Source organism: Stenella coeruleoalba (genome assembly GCF_951394435.1).
Source record: "Stenella coeruleoalba genome assembly, chromosome: 10".
Taxonomy (NCBI): Eukaryota; Metazoa; Chordata; class Mammalia; order Artiodactyla; family Delphinidae; genus Stenella; species Stenella coeruleoalba.
This window is the reverse complement of record NC_137156.1, coordinates 66845628-66872150: the sequence shown is the minus strand read 5'-3', so window position 1 is coordinate 66872150 and position 26523 is coordinate 66845628. Positions and strand designations below refer to the sequence as shown.

Here is a 26523-nt window from a genome sequence, read left to right as displayed (position 1 = left end):
GCAACACGCCCCCTCACTTCGCCCAGTCGGTCGTGGGGGGCAGGACGGGACAGCTCAGATCTACTTAACCTCTCTCCAGGCCACTCTACGCACACCCACCCACAGGCCACTGAGAAAAAGGGGACCAAGTGTAGGTGTAGGACCCAGGCTTCCGAAGGCCAGGAAAGTCGAACAGGCAGAAGGGCTGGGCTAGGCCAGGCATAGAGCAGGCCCCGCCATAGAGCAGGCCCCGCCCACGTCCCCGCCCCCACACCCTGGCCCCGTCCGCCCCGCCCCTGGCACTCAGACTTTGCTCCAAGCCCCGGCCTCTCTGCGTGTGTGTACGCCCGCGCCAGGTGCTCAGACCCGAGGGCAGGAGAAGGCGGCGGGCATCTCAGGAGTCCTGGTGGGGTCGGTGCCCCAGGGCTCCCAGGACCGGCGCTCGACGCTTGTCCAAACCCAGACTTCTCGTTGGCTCCCAGCCAGGCCCGGGCCTGCAGGAACCTCCGCGGGCCGCCATCTGGGCCTCGATGGAGCTCCACCCGCCGCCATTGCAGCCCTTCCTGTTACTACTGCTGCTACTGCTGCTGCTGCTTCTACCGGCGGTGCCCGAGACGGGAGGGTCCTGGCAGTGCCCGCGCATCCCCTATGCTGCCTCCTGCGACTTTGACGTGGAGTACTTGGTGCCCAGCTTCTCGGCTGGCCGGCCGGTACAGGCTGTGGCAACCTACGAGGGCGGCAGGGAAGGGAGTGCCGTGTTCGTGGCCACACGTAATCGCCTGCATGTGCTTGGGCCTGATCTGCAGCCAGTTGAGAGCCTGGCCACCGGCCCTGCTGGGGCCCCTGGCTGCCAGACGTGTGCGGCCTGTGGCCCAGGCCCCCACGGCCCACCGGGAGACACAGATGCGCAGGTTCTGGTGCTGGAGCCGGTGCTGCCTGCACTGATCAGTTGTGGCTCCAGCCTTCGGGGACGCTGCTTCCTGCATGAGCTAGAGCCCCGCGGGACAGCCCTGCACCTGGCGCCACCAGTCTGCCTTTTCTCGGCGCACCACAATCATCCGGAGGACTGTCCCGACTGTGTAGCCAGCCCGCTGGGCACCCTCATGACCGTGGTTGAGCAGGGTCATGCCTCCTACTTCTACGTGGCATCCTCACTGGACTCGGCGGTGGCCGCCAGCTTCAGCCCACGATCAGTGTCCATCCGGCGCCTCAAGGCCGACGCCTCAGGATTTGCACCAGGCTTTGCAGCACTGTCAGTGATGCCTGAGCACCTGGCTTCCTACCGCATCGAATACGTGTACAGTTTCCGTGCAGGAGCCTTCGTCTATTTCCTGACTGTGCAGCCAGCCAACGTGGTAGATGCTCCTGGCGCCTTACACACGCGCCTGGTACGGCTCAGCGCTGTCGAGACTGACCTGGGCGACTACCGCGAGCTGGTCCTCGACTGCCGTTTTGCACCTAAACGCCGGCGACGCGCGGCCCATGAGGGCGCACAGCCCTACCCGGTGTTGCAGGCGGCCCATGCTGCTCCAGTGGGCGGGCGACTGGCCACTGAGCTGAGCATCGCTGAGGGCCAGGAAGTGCTATTCGGGGTCTTCTCGGCTAGCAGAGACAGCGGCCCAGGTGTGGATCCCAACTCTGTCGTCTGTGCGTTCCCTGTAGACTTGCTGGACACTCTCATCGAGCAGGGTGTGGAGCGCTGTTGTGAGCCTCCTGTCCACCCTGGCCTCCGGCGAGGCCTCGACTTCTTCCAGTTGCCCAGTTTTTGCCCTGACCCGGTGAGCAGAAAGAAAGGGCCCTCACTTGTGAGCAGTGTGCACATGCTTCTCTTCCAGCACTGAGAGGATCTGGGACGGGGAGGGCAGGCAGGGAGAAGTTTTCTCTTCCACCCAGTTTCTTAGGGGGTGGTGTGAGGGAATCAGCCAAACAAAGGCCACACTGGAAGCTCATCTCCCAGCCAGGCTAGACCCTGTTGCTACACCATTTTGCTCTTTCACCCTCTCACTTACCGTGGCCCCTTGCTTTTTTAGGTAATTTCTCTTGTTATGTGAAAATTGGATTACATCATAACTGTCTCTCTACCAGGCACACTTCCAAACTCTGGGTACAACGATGGTTGTCCCTTCCTACCTGCCCACCACATATACCCTTAGGGACACACAAAAAAACAGCACCCTCCCCCCCACAGGCAGATACTCACAAATTCACCCAGACTCACATCTACTCACCAACACGTTTTCGCTTTCCCTGCGGGAATACTTGTTTTGCTCTGCTTTCTCAAGAGGGTGGGGCAGGAGTTGTCAGAGAATGCTCCCCTCCACCCCTGTTCCAGAGAGCCTTCCGGGCCTTGGAAGATGGGGGCTTGTCAGAGAGCCTGCATGCCTTGGGCTTTCTGGACCCACTCACCCCTGATTGTTCTCCATGGGGTGACTGGGGGAGGATTCAAGACATAGTGAGAAGGTGGCTTGGCTCTAGTAAATTCCAGGAGGCTCACCCCGGTCTTGTGCAAGCAACTAAACATCTGGGGATGAGTAAAGGCCTAGGAGGGGCTGGTTGGATTTGGTTCACCATGTAGGAGTCCCAGACTTTCACCATAGATGGGGCCCTTCTCACCCCAGGCAGGAGGTCTCCCAGCCTATGTTGAACTAGGTGCTCCTTCCTGCAGACCCTACCCAGGTTCTCTTCAGCCATGGTGTCAGGGAGCTAGAGCAGAGAGTAAGAGGACATTCCTTAAAATGCTTCCCTGATGACAAACCCAAAACCGTATCCCTTGAAGCCATTGAAACAGTCCCACCCTACGTTACAAGAGATTACGCCAAGGAAATGGGGTGAACGAACAAACAAATGGCATTGGACAAGTGGCCTTTCACGGAGCTAACCCACAGTCACTGCTCTCTGAGTCTTTGGCTGCCCTGGGGCTCTGGCCCTTCTGTGATATTCTTCACTGACTCCTTTCGCTCTGATTGATGCCCCAGAGGTGGGAGAGAATTTACACACAATGAGGGGTGGGGGGATCTTCTGCCTCCCTCCTTCAACTGACTCCCTCTGGGTTGAGGAGGCCCTAGGGGTTGAGATCCCTAGTCTGGGTCTGGGCAGCCCTGACTGCCCTCCTCTCCTTCTCTCTGGGGAGTCAGAACCTCTCCCTGACTTGGCTAGTGGTCAGGGGATCAGAAGACACCCAGCACGACTTGGCAGTGCAAGGCTCCAAAAGGACTAATCTCAAGCCCTGGAGCCCAGGGGCAAACAGGCAGCGGTGCAGCTCTGACCAGGGTAGGGCCTCTATTCCACCCCACAGCCCCACCTGTCCCTGAGTCATACTGAAAACACCTGGCTGGCTTCCTGCTAGGGCGAGGACTTTTACTCACCTCCAGTGAGGACAGAGTCCGAGTCCCCACCCACCCACCCTATAGACCCAGTGTGTGGAGTTTCAGAGCCCAGCTCTATGCTGAGGTCTTGTTCCCAAGACTTATAATCAGCACTGAGGTCTCAGGACTGAGTTAAGCATACTTAGTCTGATAGGGGCCTTCCATCAGCCTTGAGGAGTACCCTTAGGGTTGGCAAGGGAGGGTCCCAAGCTACTGGGCTACAGAGCCCTGCCTCCACCTTGCACCCAGCTCCAATACCCTGCATCCATACCCTCACTGCCTGGTTTCCTAGAAGCTTCCACAGCTCTGCACTGGGGCACTGAGTGTCCCCCAAACACCCACCTGCTAAGAGCAGGGGAGAAATTAGTGTCTCCTCTTACCCGGGCCTTCAGGCCTTGGTTTATCCCTCCCGTACCCTGAAGGAAGTACAGGTAGAAGCTGGAGGTACAGAAAGACCTTTGGCATCTGAGGGAGAAGGACGACGTTACCAACCCTGTGCTGGCCAGTTAACCTCAGAGTTCAGCCCCTTAAGCAGGTGGAGAGACTGAAGGCTGAAGAGGGGACAGGGTTTGTTGAAGTGCAGGGCAGGACCAGCAGGGGGCAGGAGAGGACTCTGGTCAGGAGCTCAGACTTCCGACCTGGTTCGTCTTCTGAGAGGCGATAAGGCCTTTGACATGTGAGCAAACCTCTCTGAGCCAGTTTCCTTATCTATAAAATGGGGGTGATGAGAGAACCCACTCTACAGCGTGGCTGTGAGGACAGAATGGGGTTGGCTCTGTAAAACTCAGTAACTCATTATGAGAATGGCCATGGCAGGGTAGGGCAAGGCGTAGGGGGAGCCAGCGTTCCAGCCTTGGCCTTCTTCCCTGGCCTTGCTACATCTGAGAGCCCCATGGAGGCAGTGGGGTAACTGGCAGGACTGGGGCCTTCTCCAGCCAGGCCAGGTGAGGGGTGGGAGTTTAGGCTGCTGTGGTCACTGACAGAAGCCCCAAGGGGTCAGTTCATGGAGATGAGCCCTGACTCCTTCCCTGACCCTCCCCAGCCTGGCCTGGTGGCTCCCAGCCCCAAAACCAGCTGCCGCCACTTCCCTCTGCTGGTCAGCAGCAGCCTCTTACGGGTGGACCTATTCAACGGGCTGTTAGGACCAGCGCAGGTCACTGCATTGCACGTGACACGTCTCAACAATGTCACAGTGGCCCACATGGGCACAGCCGATGGGCGCATCCTGCAGGTAGGTCCCTCATCTCCACGGCCCCTTGTCCCGGCATCCCCGTTCCCATTTTGCTCACAGCCGACCTGTCCCAGGTGGAGCTGGCCAGGTCTCTCAACTACTTGCTGTACGTGTCCAACTTCTCACTGGGCAGCAATGGGCAGCCTGTGCATCGGGATGTCAGTCGCCTTGGGGACCACCTGCTCTTTGCCTCTGGGGACCAGGTAAGGTGGGCAGGGTAGGGCCCGGGGCCGGGCTGTTGGGAGCACAGCTTCTCCATCAGATCCAAGGAGGCATTGACACACAGGTCCCCCCACCCTGATCTACAGTAGGACCAGGGGGTCTAAGGGGCTTAGTCTCCCCCTTCAGCCACCCCTGAGCCACCTGTTTGTCCAAGGTCTTCCAGGTACCTATCCAGGGCCCTGGCTGCCGCCACTTCCTTACCTGTGGGCGTTGCCTGCGGGCACAGCGTTTCATGGGCTGTGGATGGTGTGGGGGCATGTGTGGCCGGCAGAAGGATTGTCCTGGCTCCTGGCAACAGGACCATTGCCCACCCGAGCTTACTAAGGTATGGCTTACCTGGCAGGGCACAGGTAAGTGTGGGACAAACCGGGCCTGGGGTGGAGGTCAGCAGGTCTTAACCATGATCTTCCTCAGGCCTGGGATGTCTTCAGTGTTTACAAGGAGAACATTCTTTTTTTTTAATTTTTAATAAATTTATTTATTTATTTTGGCTGCGTTGGCTTGGGTCTTCGTTGCTGCGCACGGGCTTTCTCTTGTTGCGGTGAGCGGGGGCTACTCTTCATTTCGGTGCATGTGCTTCTCATTGAGGTAGTTTCTCTTGTCACGGAGCATGGGCTCTAGGCACGCAGGCTTCAGTAGTTGTGGCTCACGGGCTCTAGAGTGCAGGCTCAGGAGTTGTGGCACATGGGCTTAGTTGCTCCGCGGCGTGTGGGATCTTCCCGGACCAGGGATTGAACCCGTGTCTCCTGAATTGGCAGACGGATTCTTAACCACTGTGCCACCAGGGAAGTCCCAAGGAGGGTATTCTTGGCAGAGGGGATGGCACATGCAAAGACTTAGAGGCAGAAAAGTATTGAGTGAGGACAAGCAAGTGACCTAGAGTGACTGGAGTGTGGGGCAGGCAAGGAGTGTGGCCCCTAAGAAAACTTAGGGGCAGACAGGGCTGAGAGTCCTGACCCGTAAAGGGACTCAGGCTATCTTCTCCTCCCCTCTCAGTTCAGCCCCCACAGTGGACCCCTAAGGGGCAGCACAAGACTGACCCTGTGTGGCTCCAACTTCTACCTACATCCTCCTGGTCTGGTGCCTGAGGGCACCCATCAGGTCACTGTGGGTCAAAGTCCCTGCCGACTGCTGCTCAAAGGCAACTCAAACCTCAGGTACGACTTGGTCCCTGCCCTTTCTATCCCTGATGGGGATAACCAAGCAGCCCCTTCCCTGTGAGACCCTGTCCTCTGCTTGTATGGGGCAAGGAGGTATGAGGCAAGCTGTAGTAGCTCTGGTTGCTTTCTGTCTGGGGGGACATCTCTGTCCCTTCTTGAGCCTACATATGCCCTACCTGTCTGTTGAGTCATGGCAAAGCTAGTCCCTTCCCCGTCAGATCCTGCCGACTCTGGATGAAGCCATGGCTAGAGAGATGCTATCTTCAAGCTCAGATGAGACCTGTGATTTGTGGTGGGCATGCAACCAGGCCTGTGTGACCCCTGGCTGACCTTGAGTTCCCCTGATGTCCCAGCCAAGTACCCCGGAAGGACTTTGTAGAGGAGCTTGAGTGTGAACTGGAGCCCTTGGGCACGCAGGAAGCCGGGCCTGCCAACGTCAGCCTCACTGTGACCAACATGCCACTGGGCAAGCACTTCCGGGTAGATGGCACCTCCATGCTGCGAGGCTTCTCTTTCATGGTGAGGCCACTTTTCCTTGTTTGTGCCCTTGGCCAACTGGGCAGTTCGGGCAGGGAAGAGTTTAGAGTGGAGTGCCTCCTGCTCCAAGCTAAGCCACCTCCATGCCCTCTTAGGAACCCGTGCTGACAGCAGTACAACCCCTCTTTGGTCCACGGGCAGGGGGTACCTGCCTCACCCTTGAAGGCCAAGGCCTGTCTGTTGGCACCAGCCGGGCTGTGCTGGTCAATGGGACTGAGTGCCTGCTGAAACGGTAAGTGCCAGTGGGAAAGGGGATGGGAGGCCACAGGGTCCCACGTAGGGGAGCCCTCACCAGGTGGGGCTTGAATCCCCGCCAGGGCAGGGGGAGGAGGGCTCAGTCACTCAGTGTAGGGAACAGGTCCAGGAAGAAGTGTCTTCTGCTCCCTCCAGCCCAGAGGTGGTTTGGGATGGCAAGAGAGCCCATTACAGAGTCCACTGGCTGCAGCCAAGGCTGTGGGGGGAACCTGTTCCCTCCCTGACTTCTTGGAGGCCTTTCTGGGACCACCCTATCTTCAGACAGACCCATGGAGTATGGGCAAGTTGTGGAGATGACCAACAGAGGAATTGGGAGGGGTCAGCAGGCTCCTGGAGGAGTCGGGCCTAGCCATCACATGGAGGGTGCCCCTGAGCCTAATCCCCCTGTTCTGCAGGGTCAGCGAGGGGCAACTTCTATGTACCACACCCCCCGGGACTGCTACCGCCCGCGTTCCCATTCGCCTGCAGGTGGGGGGCGCCGAAGTGCCTGGCTCCTGGAACTTCCACTATCAGGAAGACCCCATCATGCTGGGTATCAGCCCCAACTGTGGCTACACGTAAGTGCCACCTCCTTGCCCGCTCTGGTCTCCTAAGAATGAGGGATCCAGCCTCGGAGAGCACCCCAAGTCCACCACCCTGCTCTCCTCCACAGTGGTTCCCACGTCACCATCCATGGCCAGCATCTGACTTCAGTGTGGCACCTCGTGCTGTCATTCCATGATGGGCGCAGGGCAGTGGAGAACAGGGTGAGTGGGCACTGGTAGCTGCCGAGTGGGCACTGGCCAGGAGGGAGGAAGGCCACACCAGTCCCCTGAGTTCCAGCCCCAGCCCATGCTGGGCTGAGGGGTCTGGGGTGGCTGTAGGTGGGATACCGGGCTAACCACTCTCGCATGGACCCAGCAGTGTGAGGGGCAGCTCCCGGAGCAGCACTGGTGCCGCCTGCCCGAATACGTGGTCCGAGGACCACAGGGGTGGGTGACGGGGAACCTGAGTGCCCAGGGGGATGGAGCTGCTGGCTTCACACTGCCTGGCTTTCGCTTCCTGGCCCCACCCCACCCACCCAGCATGGACCTGGTCGCACTGAAGCCTGAGGAGCATGCCGTTAAGTTTGAGGTAAGTGGGGAGGATAGGGGGTGGAGACAGTGGAGCGTTAAGGCTGCAGCCTGCCCGGAAGAGATGGGGGCAATGGCCAGCCCTCATGACTGTCTCTGCAGTACATTGGGCTGGGCGCTGTGGCTGATTGTGTGGATGTGAACGTGACCGTGGGTGGTGAGAGCTGCCAGCATGAGCTGCGGGGGGATGTGATTGTCTGCCCCCTTCCCCCCGCCCTGCAACTTGGCAAGGATGGTGCTCCACTGCAGGTAGGCAGCTCAGCTGGCCCTCTATGGGAAACATGGGTTGAGGACCTACAGGCTGGGCCTGAACTGCCACCTTCCTCCAGGTCTGCGTGGATGGTGGGTGTCACATCCTGGGCAAGGTAGTGCGGCCAGGTCTGGAAGGGGTCCCACAGAGCACACTCCTCGGTGTCCTACTGGCCCTGCTCCTGCTTGTGGCTGTACTGGCCACCATACTGGTCTTCAGTTACCACCAGAGAAAACAGCTAGGTGAGCTCTCCACTCCCATCCTGACCCAACCCCACCCCCAAACTCTGACATCTCCAAGTCCCTATATCCTCTCTCTGCCCAGGCCTTAGGGGTCTGCCCACACCTCCTGGGTAGGGGTCAGCCTCTAGGAGCTTGGAGTGGCTGGCTACCAGGAGCCATTTTTCCACAGTCCTTTCTCCGAACCTGGATGACTTGGCATCCCTGGACCGGACCACTGGAGCCATGCCTCTGCCTCTGCTCCGCTCAAGCTCTGACTATAGAAATGGCCTTGGTGAGATGGTGGAGGTGCTAGAAGCTGGGACCATACTCTCTGGTCCACCAGCCCCTCATTCCCTCTCTTCCTCAGCAGCCCCTGCCATTGATAGCCGGGATTCCACCACTCAGGTCCACAGAACATCCTTCTCAGGCAACGGGGATGGGTCCCATGTCGCACTGCTGCGGAAAGAGTCCATCCAGCTTGGGGACCTGAACTCTGCACTCCTGGCCGAGGTCAAGGATGTACTGATTCCCCACGAGTGGGTAGTCACCCACACTGACCGAGTCATTGGCAAAGGTATGGGGGCCAGGCCAGATGGGGTTGGGGCTCAAGGGATAGTTGAGCAGGACTCTGAGCCTCCATTTGCTCATCTGTGAAATAGGAATTCTGTCTTCCGTGGGTTCTGGTGCAGATTACGTGGGTGTGGGAGGGCTGCAGGCTCTGCCATCATGAAGCTGCTGCTTGTCTTTAATGTCAGGTTGGCCAGTAGGGGCTCTGAGGTCTGGTTGCCAGTGGGAGGGTATGGTGTGAGCCCTGGGCACTGGGCCCCCTCTCACTGTCTCTCCCTCATCAGGTCACTTTGGAGTTGTTTACCATGGAGAATACACAGACGAGGCCCAGAATCAAATCCACTGTGCCATCAAGTCGCTGAGTCGTAAGTGGAGCAGAGGCTGGGAGGATACTCGTCCCTGCTGTGCTACCACTGCTCTGAGTGACCTTGAGCAGGAGACCTTTCTTCTCTGTTTCCCCATCTGACCCTTGTAAAGGGCCTCCCTGCCCTGGGCCTGACTCCAGCCTCTCTGCAGGCATCACGGAGGTGCAGGAGGTGGAGGCCTTCCTGCGTGAGGGGCTGCTCATGCGCAGTCTGCACCACCCAAATGTGATGGCTCTTATTGGTATCGTGCTGCCGCCTGAAGGGCTGCCCCGCGTGCTGCTGCCCTATATGCGCCACGGAGACCTGCTCCAATTCATCCGCTCACCCCAGCGGGTCAGTGCTCAGCTGGCCCTGGATTGGGGGGCTTGGGCAACAGCTGGGGATGGAGCTGCTCCGTCCTCGCCTACTGACCCACCTGTGCCCCCAGAGCCCCACAGTGAAGGACCTCATCAGCTTCGGCCTGCAGGTGGCCCGTGGCATGGCGTACCTGGCAGAGCAGAAGTTTGTGCACCGGGACCTGGCTGCTCGGAACTGCATGTGAGCAGCCAGAGTGAGGTTGGGGTGAAGCCAAGGGGCAGAGCACCAGGGCGTGCAGCTAAAGGTGCCTCAGGGAAGGCCCATGCTCCAGTCCTTGCTGTGCAGCCCTGGGCATGTCCTTCCCTCTCTGGGCTTCAGTTTTCCTGTCTGCCCAATGCAGGCTTGAGTCGGACACTGTGGCTCAGAAACCTTGTAAGGGTCTGAAACAGGTGGGTTCAGGGCCTGGTGGGGGCCCGTCCTGAGTGTGATTCTCCCCTCCCAGGCTGGATGAGTCATTCACAGTCAAGGTGGCTGACTTTGGTCTGGCCCGCGATGTCCTGGACAAGGAGTACTACAGTGTCCAACAGCGCCGCCATGCTCGCCTACCTGTCAAATGGATGGCGCTAGAGAGCCTGCAGACCTACAGATTCACCACCAAGTCCGACGTGGTTAGGCCCCACCTGCCCCAGAGTCCACACGGCCTCAGAGAACACTTGGCCTTGCCCATTGATCTCCGGATGGTGATGAGCCCAGGGAATCCCCACGCTGGGCAGCCCCACAGCCCATTCGTCCACCTCTGGGCAGGTGTCAGGGCAAGAGGAGGCTGTGAACTCATTGGCTTCTCACAGACAATCCAGGCCCTGCCCAGCCCCAGCTCTGGACGGCTCTGGTGGTGGGCGGGGACAGAGGGAAATGCTTGTGAAGTATTGAGGAATGGGCTCTGACTGGGGGCGTTGAGCCCCTCATTTCCAGCTAGAGGGCTCTAGGAGGTAGAGGACCTGGGGGGGGGCCCACCTGTCCTCCCCAGGGCGAGAGCTGAGTCCCTTCACCTGTCCCCTCCCACAGTGGTCGTTTGGTGTCCTCTTATGGGAACTGCTGACACGGGGTGCCCCACCGTACCCCCACATCGACCCTTTTGACCTCATGCACTTCCTGGCCCAGGGTCGGCGCCTGCCCCAGCCTGAGTATTGCCCTGATTCTCTGTGAGTATGTGGAAATGGCGATGGGGAGGGAGCTGGGCCCCAGAGACAAGGAGGGGAGGAGGGGGCCAGAGACAGAGTTCTTGCCTGGCTCTCTGACTGATTCTCTGGTTGACCTAGAAAGGGACTCTCTCTGGACCTCAGTTTCCTCATCTGTGGTTCCACCACCGTTCGAGGCTTGGTGCTGGAGGGATATCATGGTTGCCATGGTAACACCATTCCCAACTCAGAGTCTGGGTTGAGGCCAGTGATTTGATTTCCCAGCACTCTTCTCCCCTCACCACGCCAAGAGGGGCTGTTTTCCATTTATTCCACTTACTTAACCTCAAGGAAAGGTTCCATTAGCTCTCACACTAGCCCCCTCCACGTCTCCAGATCAGAATGTTTTCTTCATTGGATATAGTTTCAGATTCCCTGTTCCCAGAGGCATGGCAGCAGCTGTGTTTCATCAGTGCCTGTCGCGTGGTTCAGCTTCATAAGCAGCATGCATGCCTTAGCTGTGCTGAGGTCTTTGAGGTTAGAACAGGAAAAGCCAGGTCATAGGTAAAGGTGGTTGATGATTACTGTCTCACCCAGCTTGTGCTCCAGAAGGGTATGAGTCACCCTTCCTCACAGCCCTGCCTGCCTTGATTTTGCTTTTTATTATTTATTTCACTAATGAACCTGGTTCAAAGTAAGGGAAATTAACTTCACTGCCTATCTGCCTCCAGGTCAGGCTCCCTGAAACAGATTCTGAGATGGAGGTTTACATGCAGGGGGTTTATTGGTAGGTTAGGGGCGAGGGACGCAGGACTAGGTAGGGGGAGAAGTTGGGCTGTGATGCAGATGCAGCAGAGGCTGCAGTCCATCCCCTGGGGACCTCTGTAATTGGGATGGCCCTTCAGAGTTTTCTGAAATTGAGACCAAGGGGCCCAGGTCTTTGCTCCAGACTTCCATTAGTCACTGCTTACAGATGTCCCTGAGGAAGGAGTGTGAGCTCGGAGGAGGCATTTCTTTTCTGCCTAGGCCAGTTCCTAGAGGGGGCCTCAGCCAAGAGCCATCAGAAGTCACAGGGGGGATGAAGGGGGGAAACTGGGTGGCATACCATGGCATCCTCCATACCAGGGGAAGTCCCTTCTCTCTGGGCTTCAGTTTCCTCATCTGCGAAGTTGGAATGATAACAGTACCACCCTCAGAGGTCTGAGAATTATATGAGATTATTGTGTGTACGTCACTTTTAGTATCATTTAAGGCAGGGATGACATTTCCAAGATAAAGGGTCATGTATTAGGACCCAACAGACAAACCTAGAGAAACTCTGCTTGGAATCCATGGTGCAATGAGCTGCCCCACACATCTCAGGGCTTTTAATCCCCATTTCACTGGACCTGGGCTTCCTTCCTGGAAGACGTGATGATAACCATGATAGCTTGTGAGCCGGGGCCTAAGCTAAGAACTTCACAGGAATCCTCTCACTTTATGCCCCAATAGCTCTGTGATCAGAGAAGACTCCAGAGGCACACACAGGTTAAGGAACTTGCTCAAGATCACATAACCCAGGTCACAGGACACAGGAGTCCAGCCTCTCAGCCCTGAGGCAATTTGACCTCTGCCAGGGTGGGAAGGCAGTCGAGAAGAGCTGCCCCTAATTGGCTGATGCAAGGCACCAGGCCCTGTCACCCGCTCTACATCCCATGTGGCCTGCCAGGGGGCTAACAGCAGGTGGATAACACAGAATCTCTGGGTAGGGGTGCACCGTGCCCCTCATGTTTTCCTCTACCCGCTAGGTACGCAGTAATGCAGCACTGCTGGGCTGCAGACCCTGCAGCACGACCCACCTTTGGAGCACTGGCAGGGGACGTGGAACGCTTGGTGGCCGCGTTGCGAGGGGACCACTACGTGCAGCTGCCTGTGGCCTACGTGAACGTGGGCCCTGGTGCCCCGGACAAGGCAGAAATGCCCTTGGAATAGTCACCATCCCCACCAGTGCACGGGAGTATAGGTGGCCCGGCCCCTCTCAGAGCCACCAAAGTCCACGTGACCTCAGCCCCAGGCAGGCATTGGGGGGTTGGACCTGCATAGCGGTGGGAGTTAACCCCAAGCTGCCTCTGGGCTGGCCTCTGCCCTGTCCCTGTCCCTGCCTCCTGACCTTCAGGGGCACAGGAGGGCTACAAGGCACATTGGTCTCTCACTCCCCAGTGGGGGCCAGTGATGGGATCCTTGATGCAGTGAGTATTTATGGAGTGTCTGCTGTGTAACTGGCTGCTGGGCACAGGGGACTCAGTGGTGACCACTGGCCCTTAGATCATTAAATGAACAAATAAATATTTAATTACAAATTGTGGTAAGTGCTATGGAAGAAAAAGACAGGCTGCTTTGAGGGAATGGAGGATAGCCTTAGATAGATGAATAGAGAGGTAAGGGAAACCACCCCAGGAGGTGACATTTTTGCTGAGACTTTGTCAGGTGGGAACTGTGCCAGAAGCGGTGGGGGGGGTGGGGGGCGGAGTTTTTGGCAGAGTGAACAGCACATGCAAATACCCTGAGGCTGGAAAGGGGTTGAGTCAGCAAGAAGGCTCCAGAGAACAGGAAGGGGAGGCCAGGCCCAAATCCAGGTTACAGGGTCCTGGGGGCTTTTGGATGGAACCGAGAGGGGTGGGTTGAATACCCAGATATGCAGCAGCCAGGTTGGCTTCTCCTATTGCCCAGTCTGCCTGTCCCATTCCCCAGGCCCTAACCCCACTCCAGGGCTCCCTGCTCTACCTGCGGCCTTCCCCCAACTCCCCCCGACACCCCCCCGCCACTGATAAGTCATGGAGACTTGCTCCCCTTCCCCCCAATCCTGCCAGCATTGCTCTTGCAGCCTTGAAAGAGATGAGCCAGCAGCAAGGCCTCAGCTCCACACTTTCAAGGCACCAGCTTCAAGGTGCAGACTGCTTAGGCTATTTATACTCGTCAAGGCCACTGTACAATACCCACTAGAGGGGCAGGCTCCACCAGAGAAGGAGAACAGCTTCCTCCTTGTACTATCCCTCCCCCGTGCCCTCAATGCTGAGGGGGTCGCTGGCCTCTGCTGGTGTGGATGACTGGAGTATCAGGGTGACTGAGCCCGGGACATGCACTATGGCGGTTCCTCTCTCTCTCTCTTTTTTAAAAAAATATTTATTTATTTATTTGTTTGGTTGTGCCGGGTCTTAGCTGCAGCAGGCAGGCTCCTTAGTTGCGGCACGCAGGCTCTTTAGTTGTGGCATGCAAACTCTTAGTTGTGGCATGCACGTGGGATCTAGTTCCCTGACCAGGGATCGAACCCGGGCCTGCTGCATTGGGAGCATGGAGTCTTAACCACTGTGCTACCAGGGAAGTCCTGGTTCCTCTCTCTTGCTCGGGTCCCCCATGGCCTCTATCTCATTAGTTGGGAGACCCTGGCTCACGCTAAAGGGCGTAGGCTCCCTTCCCTTTGAGTCCCCAGCTCTTTGCCCTGCCATGCATGGAACCCTGGGTTTAGGCAAGAGCTCCCTGGTAAGCAGAGTGGGGGTCTCCTTGGGACTGGAGCTGCCTAGCTGTTTTCTACCCATCTGTTGCCTACTCTGTCATCTCAGGCCAGAGGGAGGCCCAAATATGGGGACCCAAAGGACTCTGAGGACAGGGGTAAAGCTTAAAAGGAGACTCTCACGCTCAAGTGCAAGGGTCTGAAGATCAGGGGCCTATGAGCTGGAGAGGGGAAGAGATGGACTCCGTCTGCCTGTTTACCCCTACACCTCTGATGCCCGTGAGTGCAGGCACAGAGGAGGTTGTAGCCTTGCATGCTCTGCCAGGGACCCTTGGGCTCTCTCTCCCCCATTGTGTCACCCCTGAGGCTGGGAGAGAGGTGAGTGGAATGTCCTGGAGCATTCCCACAGCTGTGGTCCCCGTACCAGTTGGAAAGGACTGTCTCCATCCCTCCAACTAGTAGTCCTTGTGCCCTAACCTCATCTTGGGGATCTAAGGGTCACCCGGGGCTTGGAGCTGGGTGGGGAGTGAGAAGAAGGCTCAGAGGCTTCACTGAAGCTGGACTGAGGCTCCTTCCCCACTGGGCCTCTGCAGCGTATGGACCATGGGCTTCTCTGTTCATAAGAGAGGGACTCAGAGAGAAGGGGGTCTCTGGATGGGAGGGAAGCTTAGCGAGGAGAGGAGTCCCGGAGAATGGAGACGGAAGAAGCTCAGGGGATGTCAGGTTTCCTGTGTAGCCAGAATGTGGGGCTTTGGGCCTGTTTCTGGGCCAAGGGCCTCCAGGGCCAGGATTCTCCAGGGAGGGGACACAGTTAAGCAGGTGCTTGCCACAGCTGCACCCGCTGTCCCTGATGCTGCAGCCCCCAAGCTCTGAACTCTTTTCTCAGAGCCACTTGATAGTCCTAAGTCCATCTGGAGTGTCGGGAGCTGGAACTACTTCAGGGTTCCAATTCCTGACTGGGCCGCCAGGAAGGAGAGGAAGGGAGGATAGGTTCTCGGCCCCGTGATGGGCTGGGGGACCAGGAGTTTTCTGAGTGGTTTCCAGGGCTAATGAAGGCTGGACTGCCTTTGCCTTGGGGGAGGCCTGAATAATGGTTGGTCCAAGGAGAAGGTTGCTGGTGGCCCTGGTGGGCCTGGGCCTGCCACTAGGGTGGGATGGCGTGAGCACGGGTTTCTCCCAGGGCTTTGGGAGTCCAGCATTGCCATCATGAGCTGTGGAGAGCTGGTGTCAGTTCCTCTCCTCATCTCCAGTGGGGCTGGGGCCCAGCAGGTGCCAATAAAGGCTGGAGGAAGGCCAGGATGGAAGCTGGGGCTGAGGAAGCAGCAGATGACTCACATCCTCCTGATTGCCCACTGGTGTCGCTGTTGTCTGGCACCTGGAGGGCAAGCATGGGGTAGACCGACCTGCTTTGATAGGGGACCATGAGTCTGGTCTGAGATTCCCCTTATGCCAAAGCCCCAGCCTATCAGAGAATTTCCTCAGGGATCCAAAGGTTCTCTAGGGGGTCACACCTGAGGGCTCTAGACACAGCCCCATTTCAAATCCTGAGAACTTTCTGGGACAGTGGCTTCATCCGCCACTCCCTTGGTTCAGCCCGTGAGATCCCGGGTCCACCTCTGGTGCCATTTCATGAACTAACTCCCTGCACCTGTAGGAGAGAGCAGGACCCTCCACTGCCGGGTGGGGTTGGGGGACGTGGACACTGCTGGGAGTGTCTGAGGCTCAGGAAGGCCTGGGATGCACCTCTCACACTTATTGCCTCTGCCCAGAGAGAAGCAGCCCCAGGAATCGGTAGCTGAGCACTGATCCAGTATCTGCCAGGCCCTGATGAAAAACACCGTTTACTCCATGCTGGGCTGGAGAACTCTCCTCCATGAAGACCCCAGGAACCAAGCATCTCTTCACTCAGAGCCTCTGTTCTGCCCGTGTGAGGGTCCAACCAGCTTGGAGGTGGAGCTACTCCGGCCTGGAGGAGGGGGGATGACTTGATGAACCACCCCCAGCATTCCCCATCAACTGGCACAGGGGGGCCAGTTGAGCCTCAGTCTCTCCCTCCATTCTTTTGGGGTTTGTTCCAGTTGGGTTTTTTAACCCAATGAGCCTAGATGCCAAGAGAGCCCAGGACCAGCTCCTGTCCCTCCACAGCTACCCATTCCCCCACAATTTCTGCTCCACCCATCCTGCAGCCCAAACATTGGAAGGGAAGCAGATGCACTAGTGGTCCTGAGAGCCAGCCTTTGCTGGGCAGGTGGCAGGAGGGCCCTTGTATTTGGGCCTCCCCTGTCTCACTGTTGCTCTGTGGGAGCTTGAGGGCCAGGCCCATGATGGTTCCTATTCTGAGCTCAGGTGGTAGGAGCTGAGGGAAGTTGCTGAATCCCTGGGGCTCAGCATGGGCAGAGGCAGAGGGAGCGCGAGAGCCAGGGGCATCCTTGCCTTCTCTCCAATCTGTTGCCTTTCTTGTTGGTTTAGCCACTTGCACACTTGTGGTCAGTCTTGGACTGGGCAGTTGGAATCTGGGAATGCATCAGGGAAGGCAGGGGACTCAAAAGCAGCAGCTGGTGGCCAAGATCACAGGATTTGATCAGCTTTGAAGCCAGAGCTCCCTCTCTCATGCTACAAGTCCACCCCCCTGACCGGCTCCATGCGGCCTGGACCATGGAGACTTAGAGACCCCCAAAGAGTCAGCTCCACCCCTGGGCTCCACCGTAGCGACAGCTTCAGCCAGGCATCGGTCCTGCTGACATGTCTCTCCAAGCTGGGGAGGCCCCTCTTCAAAGGGTGAAAGGAATTGTTTGGGCTGCCCCAGTCACTTTGCCCACGTGGGCTCCTGCCCTGGTCTCTCTGACCCAACCGTCTGTTCCTTTTTTTTTTTTTTAATTTATTTATTTAATTTATTTATTTTTGGCTGCATTGGGTCTTCGTTGCTGCGCGTGGGCTTTCTCTAGTTGTGGCGAGGGAGGGCTACTCTTCATTGTGGTGCACGTGCACGTGCTTCTCGTCACAGTGGCTTCTATTGTTGCGGAGCACGGGCTCTAGGTGCACGGGCTTCAGTAGTTGCAGCACACGGGCTCAGTAGTTGCGGCATGCGGGCCCTAGAGTGCAGGCTTAGTAGTTGTGGCGCACGGACTTAGTTGCTCCGTAGCATGTGGGATCTTCCCGGACCAGGGATCGAACCCGTGTCCCATGCATTGGCAGGCGGATTCTTAACCACTGCACCACCAGGGAAGAGGGAAGTCCAGCCATCTGTTCTTTTTTTTTTTTTTTTTTTTTGCGGTACGCGGGCCTCTCACTGTTGTGGCCTCTCCCGTTGCAGAGCACAGGCTCCGGACGCGCAGGCTCAGCGGCCATGGCTCACGGACCCAGCCACTCCACAGCATGTGGGAATCCTCCCAGACTGGGGCACGAACCCGTGTCCCCTGCATCTGCAGGCGAACTCTCAACCACTGTGCCACCAGGGAAGCCCCAGCCATCTGTTCGTAAAGTCACCCCCACCCTCCACTGGGCCCGGGTTCCTCAGGGACCCTGAGGGAGGGCAGCTTTCCTTACATCCCCTTCACAGGTGTGGTTGGAGGTCTTTTCTTGCCAGGCATGAAGTCCTGCCTCCTCCCCCCACTCCCTGCTGCTGGCTCCTGGATGGGAGGCTGCTCCCAGGGAGGGTGAGGAGCTGGCCGCAGCCCCTAAGCCAGCTGTGGACAGCAGTCAGGGGGGTGCCAGTGCTCTTGTCCTCCCTCCTGGCTGGTGCGGCTGGCCATCTTTCACGCAGAGTTACGTAAGCTTGAGTCAATTGGAGCTCAGAGCAGTTCATTGTGGGCTATTTTTAAGCTGTAACACATCACAGCAGAGGGGTCACTGCACCATGGCTTGCAGGGAAGGTTGTTTAAACATCTGTTATTTAAATTTCCCTGTGCCTTAAAGCTCAAAAGCCATGTCCTCCTGCACTCTCAGGTTCTGCATTTCACATCCCAGATGAGGAGTGGATTATCACCCCTCACCCTGCCATAGTTTCCTCTAGGACTGGGGTTTTCTGCACCGTGACTGCCTTTCTTTGGGGTGAAGCAGCGGGGCAGGGAGAAGGTGCCAGCTCCTTCAAACATGGTGCTGCCTCTGTGGAATGGGTGCACCCTGAACAGGAGAGACTTCCAGGGAAGCAGGAAGTTAGAGTTCACAGGGTGGAGAGGAAAACACAGACAGAGTGCTGGGTGTAGAGCTGAGAGACAGACAGAGGGTACAGCCTTCCTCCTGGGGGGCTTTGGTTTCCCATCAGGACCCAGAGAGTGTTGATCACAAGGTCCTTGTGGGTCTCTTCAGAAGCCTGCCTCTGCTTGGGCTGTGCTCCTACCTGCAGTGCCCTCCCTCCACAGACCTAAGTGCTACCCACGTGCAGCCTCTGGGACAGAGGGCTGGTGTCTGAGCCCTTGGACAGTAAGCAGAGATGAACCTCTGGGGAAACAGGCATTGCTTTTCACTCCATTATCAAGTGGTTAGCTGCACTGGGAGCCCTTTAAGGCTCCTTTTTAATTAATTAATTATTTATTTTATTTATTTATTTTTGGCTGCTTTGGGTCTTCGTTGCTGCACGTGGGCTTTCTCTAGTTGCGACGGGCGGGGGCTACTCTTTGTTGCGGTGCACAGGCATCTCATTGCGGTGGCTTCTCTTTGTTGCGGAGCACAGGCTCTAGGTGCGCAGGCTTCAGTAGCTGTGGCTCACGGGCTCTAGAGTGCAGGCTCAGTAGTTGTGGCGCACGGGCTTAGTTGCTCTGCAGCATGTGGGACCTTCCTGGACCAGAGCTCGAACCCATATCCCCTGCGTTGGCAGGCGGATTCCTTAACCACTGCGCCACCAGGGAAGTCCCTAAGGCTCCTTTTGATCCTAGATTTTTGGAGATGTCGAGTCTTCCCAGAGTACAGGGAGGGGAAGGCAGGTAGACTGGAAGAGTGCAGGGCCAGGGACTTGACAGAGCTGACACCTGAGAGCACAACAGAGCCCAAAATATGTCTGTGTTGGAGAAGCAAGTCTGGGAGACTTGGCTGGTCATGAGGTAGAATGGGGCCTTCTGTGCCTCTCCTCTTGATGCTCTTCCTGCCCACCACCCTCAAGTTCTCCTAGGTAGGAGGATTCCAGCCTGATCCACTGGGAAGGAGGGTTTCTCAGAGTGAGGTGACTGTCCCCATCTTCTGAAGTCTGACCCTCTCCACAGGGTTTGGGGCCTTCCCCCAAGCCTGCCCGGAGCGGGTCAGGTGAAGTGTGAAGGGAGGCAGTGCTGGAACCCGCCCTCATAGAGGAGCCTCTGTATGGCCTCACCCTCAGACTGAGCTCCTTCCTGTTGCTTCCTGGCCCCTCCATCCCAGACAGCCCTCAGCCTGGGGAATGGGCTCAGCCTGGGGGAGGGGCTCTCTAGGTTGCCATGGTAACATGTTGGCCCTCCTCACTTTCCAGAATCAGAAATAGAATTGGATGCCCTTCTTCCTGGTGAGAGACTATTTAAAAACATGTTTGGGGGAGGGGTACAGGGGCAATGTCCCTGCCTGATGAGGGGGGAGGGGATGGGGGGGATGAGGGGTGGGTGCAGGAGGGGGCTAGGTAGAAGGGGCCCAGCCTGGGATCCTCTCTAACTGCCTGCTGCCCCTCCCCTCAGCTGGATAAAGCAGGGGGGCTTCAGCAGGCCAAGAATTCTGAATACAAGAGACTCAGCCAGGTCCCACAGGGTATGTAACTAGCCCCTACTCAGTACTGACAGCTTCCTGGGAGGCACTGGCTTAGTGCCCCCCAGGAAAATGCCCCCTCCCATGCCTGAGCCACCTGCTAAGCTATTGGGAGGAGGAACAGGGCCATGTGGGTTACAGCTTGGGTGGGGGCTTGGGGCTGCAGCAATCGGAAGGGAGGCATGTTGGCTCCCCTCCAGCAGGGTCCATGCCAACGTGGCCCTGCGCATGACACCTGTGATGGCATTGTAGTTTCCTGAAGTGTGGGTCCAGAGCCTGGTGGCCTGGCTTCGGATTCTGGCTCTACAACTCACTAGCTGCAACCTCTGTGAATTCTCTCTCTTCCCTGTGCCTTGATTTCATCATTTATAAAATAAGGGTGACAGCACCTGGCTCTTGTTGAATTGCTGTGAGGCTGGGTTACAGTGCTCAGCACTGCCTGGCACAGAGGAAGGGCCCAGTCAATAGCAGTCACTGTTCTTATTGCTATAAGGGGTGTTTGCTTCCCAGGTGGGAAAAGCTTTCTCCTCTCTCCGGGCTGCCTTCTTTGGTCTTTCCTTAGTGGGGCACACCCTTCTCAGATCCGTTGTTCATGAGGACTCCAGCCCGGAAAGGGAGAATTATGCCTCACTTTCGCAGGAGTCGGGGGATGGCTCAGTGGTCGGACAGGCAGGGACTCAGGGCCTCCCTCCATGCTTCTCCAGCCCTCCCACAACCACAGGAGGCTGCTACTAGCATCTCTGTCATGGGGAAAAACAAAACAAAATTAAAAAACAGTTTGCTTGGGGCCAGAGATTAATGAAGTTAATAGTGTTCAGCAAGTATGTGTGTGTGAATGCACACATGTGCAGACCACAGACCCTTGGGCTCTGTCACCTTCCTGGGCCATAGTGTGTGGTGAGCAGCAGTGTCCAGCCACATCTATCCCCATTCTTAACTGAAGGCAGCATCTGGGGAAGGGGGAGGGGGTCCGGGGGCCTGAGACATGGCTGAGTCAGGCTTTGCCCAGTGCCGAGTCAGGAAGGTGCAGACGAAGCACAGAGCTAGCCTTGGTCCCTGGTCACATCGCTTCACACCCCATGGCCAACCGTAAGCACTATTTTTAACTTCTGTGAAAACACACCGCTTCAGAGGACGAGACTACAGCTTCGTTCTCCACAAACCTGTTTCCTGGGTAGAAAGACTGAGGCCTGAAAGGATAGCCCTGGAGGACAGAGGGAGGAGGCCCAGAGCTCATAGCTGGGGGAAGGAGGAAGGTCTGACCCCGCCCCAGTCAGAACCTCCAGACTCAGGCCTGTAGCACTGGTCAGTTCCCCAAACTAGGCCTGTCCTCTGTGGCTGCAGGGCACATCTGGGCCTCGGCTGGTTGTCCAGGCAGGTCCCACTCCTCCCTGACCCTCTGCCCATCTACAAAATGGAGGGTAGGACTGCCCACCTCGTCTAATAGCTTTCTTTTCTGTGTGCTACCCAAGTCCAGTCCTTTGTCCAACTTGTCCTCACTGCGTATGCAGTTGTACCCAATGTGTACCCAGTTCTGCACCCACCATACCCGCACTGTGTAGCCAGCCCTGTGCCCACTGTGTGGACAGCCCCCTAACCACTGTGTCCCCACTGTGCCCCATCCTGTAATTTCCACTGGTGGCCTAGCCCTATGCCCAGTGTTCTGCCCCCCTTCTGGCCAAGGTGAAGTTGACACAATATGACAAAGGCTAGAACATTCTGACTTGAGGGTTCTGAGCAGAGGCCCCACTCCCACCCGTGTCGTCCCCATCCCCACCTCTGTGGGATACTGGTCCTGGGCCTCAAGGACATGTGACTCTGGGGAGGGGGCTCTGTGAGGCACAGGCAGGGGAAAGCCATCTGGAGCAGAGAGACTGCCAAGGAGCTGCTGTCCCTGGAGCGGGAGCTGGGGAACATGGGGGAGGGGAGTTAGAGCCTGAGCCTGGGCCCCTCACCCACTTCTGCCTCGCAGGACTGAGTGGTGAAGGGGCTTTGCCCCCCACAGGGGCCTTGGGTCACACATTTGGAACTGCATCCCTGGGTCAGGGCTTACGTCTCAAGTTGCCACGTGGGAAATGTGGAGAAAGAGCCAAGTCTGGCATCTGAGGTAAACTGGGAACCCAGGGGCTTCCTCAGTATCTCCCCTGCCTACCTTTTTCCCTTGGCCTTATACACGCTCTCGCCTCTAGGAGCACTGCCCTCCCTCTAGGGCTGGCCTGGGCAGAGTGGCCACCTGGCTGGCAAGGAGAGAGGAGGCCAGTCTAGGGTTGGCAGAATTCACTGGGGTCCCTTGGCCTTTCTACCTCTCAAGATTCCCTGGGCAGGCCCCATTCCTCAGGGGGGTGGGGCCCCTGGTTTCCCACACTCTCTCACCCTCCCCCAGGTCACTGGGGGCTGTGATGTGTGGGGTTGCCACACATGGCAACGAAGTGGGGGCAGGGCACCTAGGGCATGGAGCAGGACTATGGAAGTCACCAAGAAAGTCGGGGGCCCTGATCCATCGGGCTCCCAGGGCCACCCCTCAGCTGGCAGCCAGCAGCTGGGCGGTGGCCCTAGAGGGTCCCAGGGACCATGGATAAGCTCAGGATCTGTATACTTGAGGCAGGGGTTGTCACTGTCCACCGAGGCCATCCTTGATGGGTCCTATGGCTCAGCCTCCCAGGCCCATACACACGAGCCCAGTCACCAGCAACTCTGGGACCCTGCTGAGGTTAGCTCCCAATGTGGCTGTGAGCGGGCCTCTGAGGATTCCCTGAGACTCTCCTCCACTAGCTCGTTTCCAGGCTCTATCGCGGGAGCCCAAACACATCTCGTCACAGAGAACAGGACCCTGGCCCTACCGGTGTGCAGGCACGGTGACCGCACCAGTGATGTGGCCCAGCTCGGACTCTGCTGTTCCTGGCTTCAGGTGCAGATGGCGGGGGAGGGCAAGGCTCCAGCTAAAGTCCTAGTAGGCTGGGGCAAAGGCCCCTGCAGCCCCAAACAGATAGCCCCATTGGGCATTAGGAAGAGCCGGTGGCTACCGTATTTTCTTTCAGGGGAGGATGGCTCAGCTGCAGCCCAAGGTCCTCTTCTGGCTCCGGCCCAAGCTCAGGGCCAGGGCCAGTGCCCATGTTCGGCTCAGGCTCCTCCAACTCCAACTCCAACTCAGGCAAATACTCCAGCTCTGGATACAATCTCAATGTCAGCAGCAGTTGAATCTTACACCTGCAACCTTGACCACCTGATGGATACCAATGCCATCACCAAGGGCCTGTCCCAAGACCTCTTGCCCAGGAAATGTGGCAACCAATGGTCTATCCAGTTGGAGTCTCCCAAAGGGGTCACATCCTGCCAGGACAAAGTGAATTTCCATTCTCAGGATGAGCCTGCCACCCCAGCACGCACTCCAAAAGAGTCCCCAGACCAGGCCCAGGAGCTCGAGGTTGCCCAAAGGCCGGTGTTACCAAGGCAGCCTGAGAACCAAGTGGAGAAACCCATGGTCTGTACCTCCAGGCCAGGCAGCCCCAAACTGGGCTCAGGGCCTCCAGAAACCCCCAAGTCCAAGCGGGGTAACCAGGAGATCTGCAGCTCTCAGCCAGGTCAGCAGCCCCTCAATGCTTGCAGCAACACCTGCTCCAATGTGCCGCCGTCTGCCTACCAAGTAACCTGCCGCAACTCCCCCACAGTACAGCCTCCCAAGGAAGCCATGCAGATACCCCCCTCCAGTGCCCCTACCTGCCAGCTCCGGGATGCTGTGGAAGACCGTGTGCTGGTGTTTGATATGGCCACGGGCAACACCAGAACGGGGCTGCTGTGCCATGACCCCATGGGCTCAAGGGCAGTGCTGGTGGGCCTCATGCCCAGCCACCCATCCATCTGTGCCTCTGAAAATACGTTGTCCACCCGGCCATTGACCATGCCCATCTTCTCCCCTGACAGTGATGGCTCTAGCTTCTGGTCCACCACACCCATGGTGTCCAGCCCTGTGCCCTCCAGCCTTTCATCTGGAAGCTACCGAGAGGTGGCCCTGGTTCCCAAAGAGGCCAGGCTCAACCTGGAGTCACGAGGCTCCCCTGGTACTGAGACACCCATCAGGATGGGGATGCTCACTGGGCATGTTCCACTGGGTATGCCCCTCCAATTTGGAGAGAGGATACTGAGCCATGCCTATGATCCTGGCTGGTCCAAACCTGACGCTGAAAAAACCGAAACTAGTCACACCATCTGGATGCAGGATGCCTCCAGGATGCAGGACACCTCTATGGTCCAGGCCAAGAAACTGCAGTGGATGAACTCAGAGCTGACCCCAGAGCCTGTACCACCAGCCAAAAACCAGCAGGTGCCCAGACCCCTGCTCCAGGAGGATGTAGGCAACCACAATCAGAAAGAGGTCGTTATTGCTCACCCTGACAGCCCTCAGGTCAAAGGTGCTGGGCACGCCCCACTCTGTGGTCAGCCCCCACTAGCTGAGCAGCATCCCCTTTCCCGGCAGCCCCCTTCGGCCGGTCAGCCTCCCTCTGCAGAGCAGCGTCCCCTTCCCAGGCAGACCCACCTTTCTGGATAGCCACCCCTAGCTGAGCAGGCCCCCTCCACCAAGCAGCCCCCACTTCCTGGTCGGGCCCCTCTCACTGGAGCCCCTATTGCCAGGCAGCTTTCTCTCACTAGGCAGCCTCCCTTTTCCCAAGAACCCCCCATCTCCAATAAGCCCACTCTCTCAAGAGGTCCCCCCACCACTAGGGACCCTGGTCAGGCCTCCACCCTGTGCCAGGAAGGTGAGCCATTGGGCCCGCCTACCCATGTGGGGGTACTTCGGGTGACCCCGGCCCCTGAGGAGACCTGTGTCTATGTAAGCAGAGAAAATGTTGGTGTCAGTGCTGGTCAAAGCTTCAGCTCACATCGGCTCTCATCCTGGCAAGCTGGCAGCTGCCCCAGGGAGCGGGAGGAGCAGCCTTCCCTGCTCACATTCACCACACCTGGTCCTGGCTGCAAGGTCTTGCCCACGGCCCCCGGTTCAAGCTGACAGCTGAGGACATTACACACTCGCCAGTGGTCGCGCAGCTTGGCCTTCTCCGAGGGGCCTGCTATGAGCTGGTGCCCACCATGGATGTTCTGCCAGTACGGTCCCCAGTGCTCTGCCGCCATTCACGGGACCCCTACCAGGACATGGCACCTGTGGTGATCGACACAGGCACAGGCTTCACCAGATGTGGACTGGCTGGAGAGGACCACGTCCTCAGTGTGCTGCGCTCACGCATCCAGCTGCTCCAGCATCCAGTCCACGGCCAGCCCAGGTACGCAGTGCCTGAGAACCGAGAGGGTTCCTACTCGGTGCTGAATCGAGGAGTGGTCTCTGACTGGGATGCACTGGAGGTGCTGTGGCAGCACCTGTTCTATTGCAGGCTGGGTGTGCAGCCCGAGGAGCTGGCTGTGCTTGTGGCGGACTCACCCACATCACCATGCACGAACCGAGAAAAGGTGGCTGAAATACTCTTTGAGCATTTCCATGTGCCAGCCATGCAGACAGTGCATCAGGCCCTGCTGGCACTCTATGCTTATGGGCGGACCACTGGGCTGGTGCTGGGCAGTGGCCATGGCACCTCCTCTGTGGCACCCATCATCACCGGGGATCTGGCCCCACTTGACACCTACCGGCTGGATGTGGCGGGTGCTGACCTCACTGAATACCTGGCTCAGCTGTTGCCGGCAGGTGGCCAGTCACTGTTCAAGGCATGGCTGGTCAACCAGATTGAAGAGGCCTGCTGCTATGTGCCCATGGACATGACAGCTGAGATGGCCCGTGCCCAGGCCCTGGCCCGGGTGGACTTTTTGCTTGCAGACAAGCAGGTTATCACACTGGGCTCTGAGTGCTTCTGCTGCCCCGAGGCCCTCTTCCAGCCCAATATTCTAGGCCTCAATCAGCCAGGCCTTCCACAACTAGCCCTCCTAAGTATCAGCCGGCTGGAGGCCAAGCAGCAGGAGCAGCTGCTGGCCAGTGTGGTGCTGGACGGTGGCGGCACCCTGTTGAGTGGCTTTCCTGAGTGCCTGAGACAGGAGCTGGGCCCCGGTGCCACTGTGCTGGGCTCTCTGCACCGTGCTGCTGCTGCTTGGCTTGGAGGCTCCATCATGGCGTCCCGGGACTCCTTCCAGAGCCTGTAGCTCAGCCACCGTGAGTACGAGGAGGAGGGCCCATGGGCCATCTATAAGTACCATCTGTGAGCACATAAAAGTTCTTTCTGGTTCTGCTTCTTTTGACCACTGTGGCATATTTTAGGCACAGGGTGGTGGAGGGAAGGGCAGGGATCCAGGCATGTGGTCAGGGATGGGGCCCTTGGCACTGCCAAGGCATACCCTGCCTCTACACACTGGAATTCCATGGGCCTTGGCAATCCTATCCTTTCCAGAGAGCCCCACAGCCCCACAGCTGACATTGGCCCTGGTCTAGCCTGACCTTTATTGCACCCCAAGGGCAACCACAGAGAGTGGCAGCTGTGGGTTTTGCCCTGTTGCCCTGGCGACAAGCTCAATTACCCTTGATTGCCAGCTCGTTGCCATGGCAATTTCAAACATAATGTAATAACCCACACAGCCTGGAGTGAGTCATGGGGGCGG

General features: G+C 57.9%; 2 protein-coding genes across 6 annotated transcripts; both read left to right on the top strand.

Annotated features, from left to right (window-relative positions):
• Positions 1-378: 378 nt before the first annotated feature.
• Positions 379-13004, top strand: MST1R (macrophage stimulating 1 receptor). 5 transcript variants are annotated; one of them, XM_079934016.1, is made up of 20 exons: positions 379-1757; positions 4387-4575; positions 4650-4778; positions 4952-5122; positions 5794-5954; positions 6311-6476; positions 6590-6726; positions 7145-7306; positions 7402-7495; positions 7653-7862; positions 7964-8110; positions 8191-8353; positions 8523-8624; positions 8700-8906; positions 9184-9264; positions 9416-9597; positions 9692-9801; positions 10064-10229; positions 10627-10763; positions 12527-13004. In XM_079934016.1, exons 1-20 carry the CDS (start codon positions 510-512, stop codon positions 12708-12710), a joined length of 4146 nt encoding a protein of 1381 aa, XP_079790142.1. In that variant the 5' UTR covers positions 379-509; the 3' UTR covers positions 12711-13004. The 5 variants fall into 5 exon arrangements, with proteins under 5 accessions (XP_079790142.1, XP_079790145.1, XP_079790144.1 ...); XM_079934019.1 differs by lacking the exon at positions 7964-8110; XM_079934018.1 differs by lacking the exon at positions 8523-8624 and having other exon boundaries at positions 8676-8906.
• A 9120-nt stretch (positions 13005-22124) lies between these two features.
• LOC307192962 (uncharacterized protein) lies at positions 22125-26131 on the top strand. The gene is made up of 2 exons (XM_079934338.1): positions 22125-24341; positions 24905-26131. Exons 1-2 carry the CDS (start codon positions 22397-22399, stop codon positions 26068-26070), a joined length of 3111 nt encoding a protein of 1036 aa, XP_079790464.1. The 5' UTR covers positions 22125-22396; the 3' UTR covers positions 26071-26131.
• Positions 26132-26523: the final 392 nt, after the last annotated feature.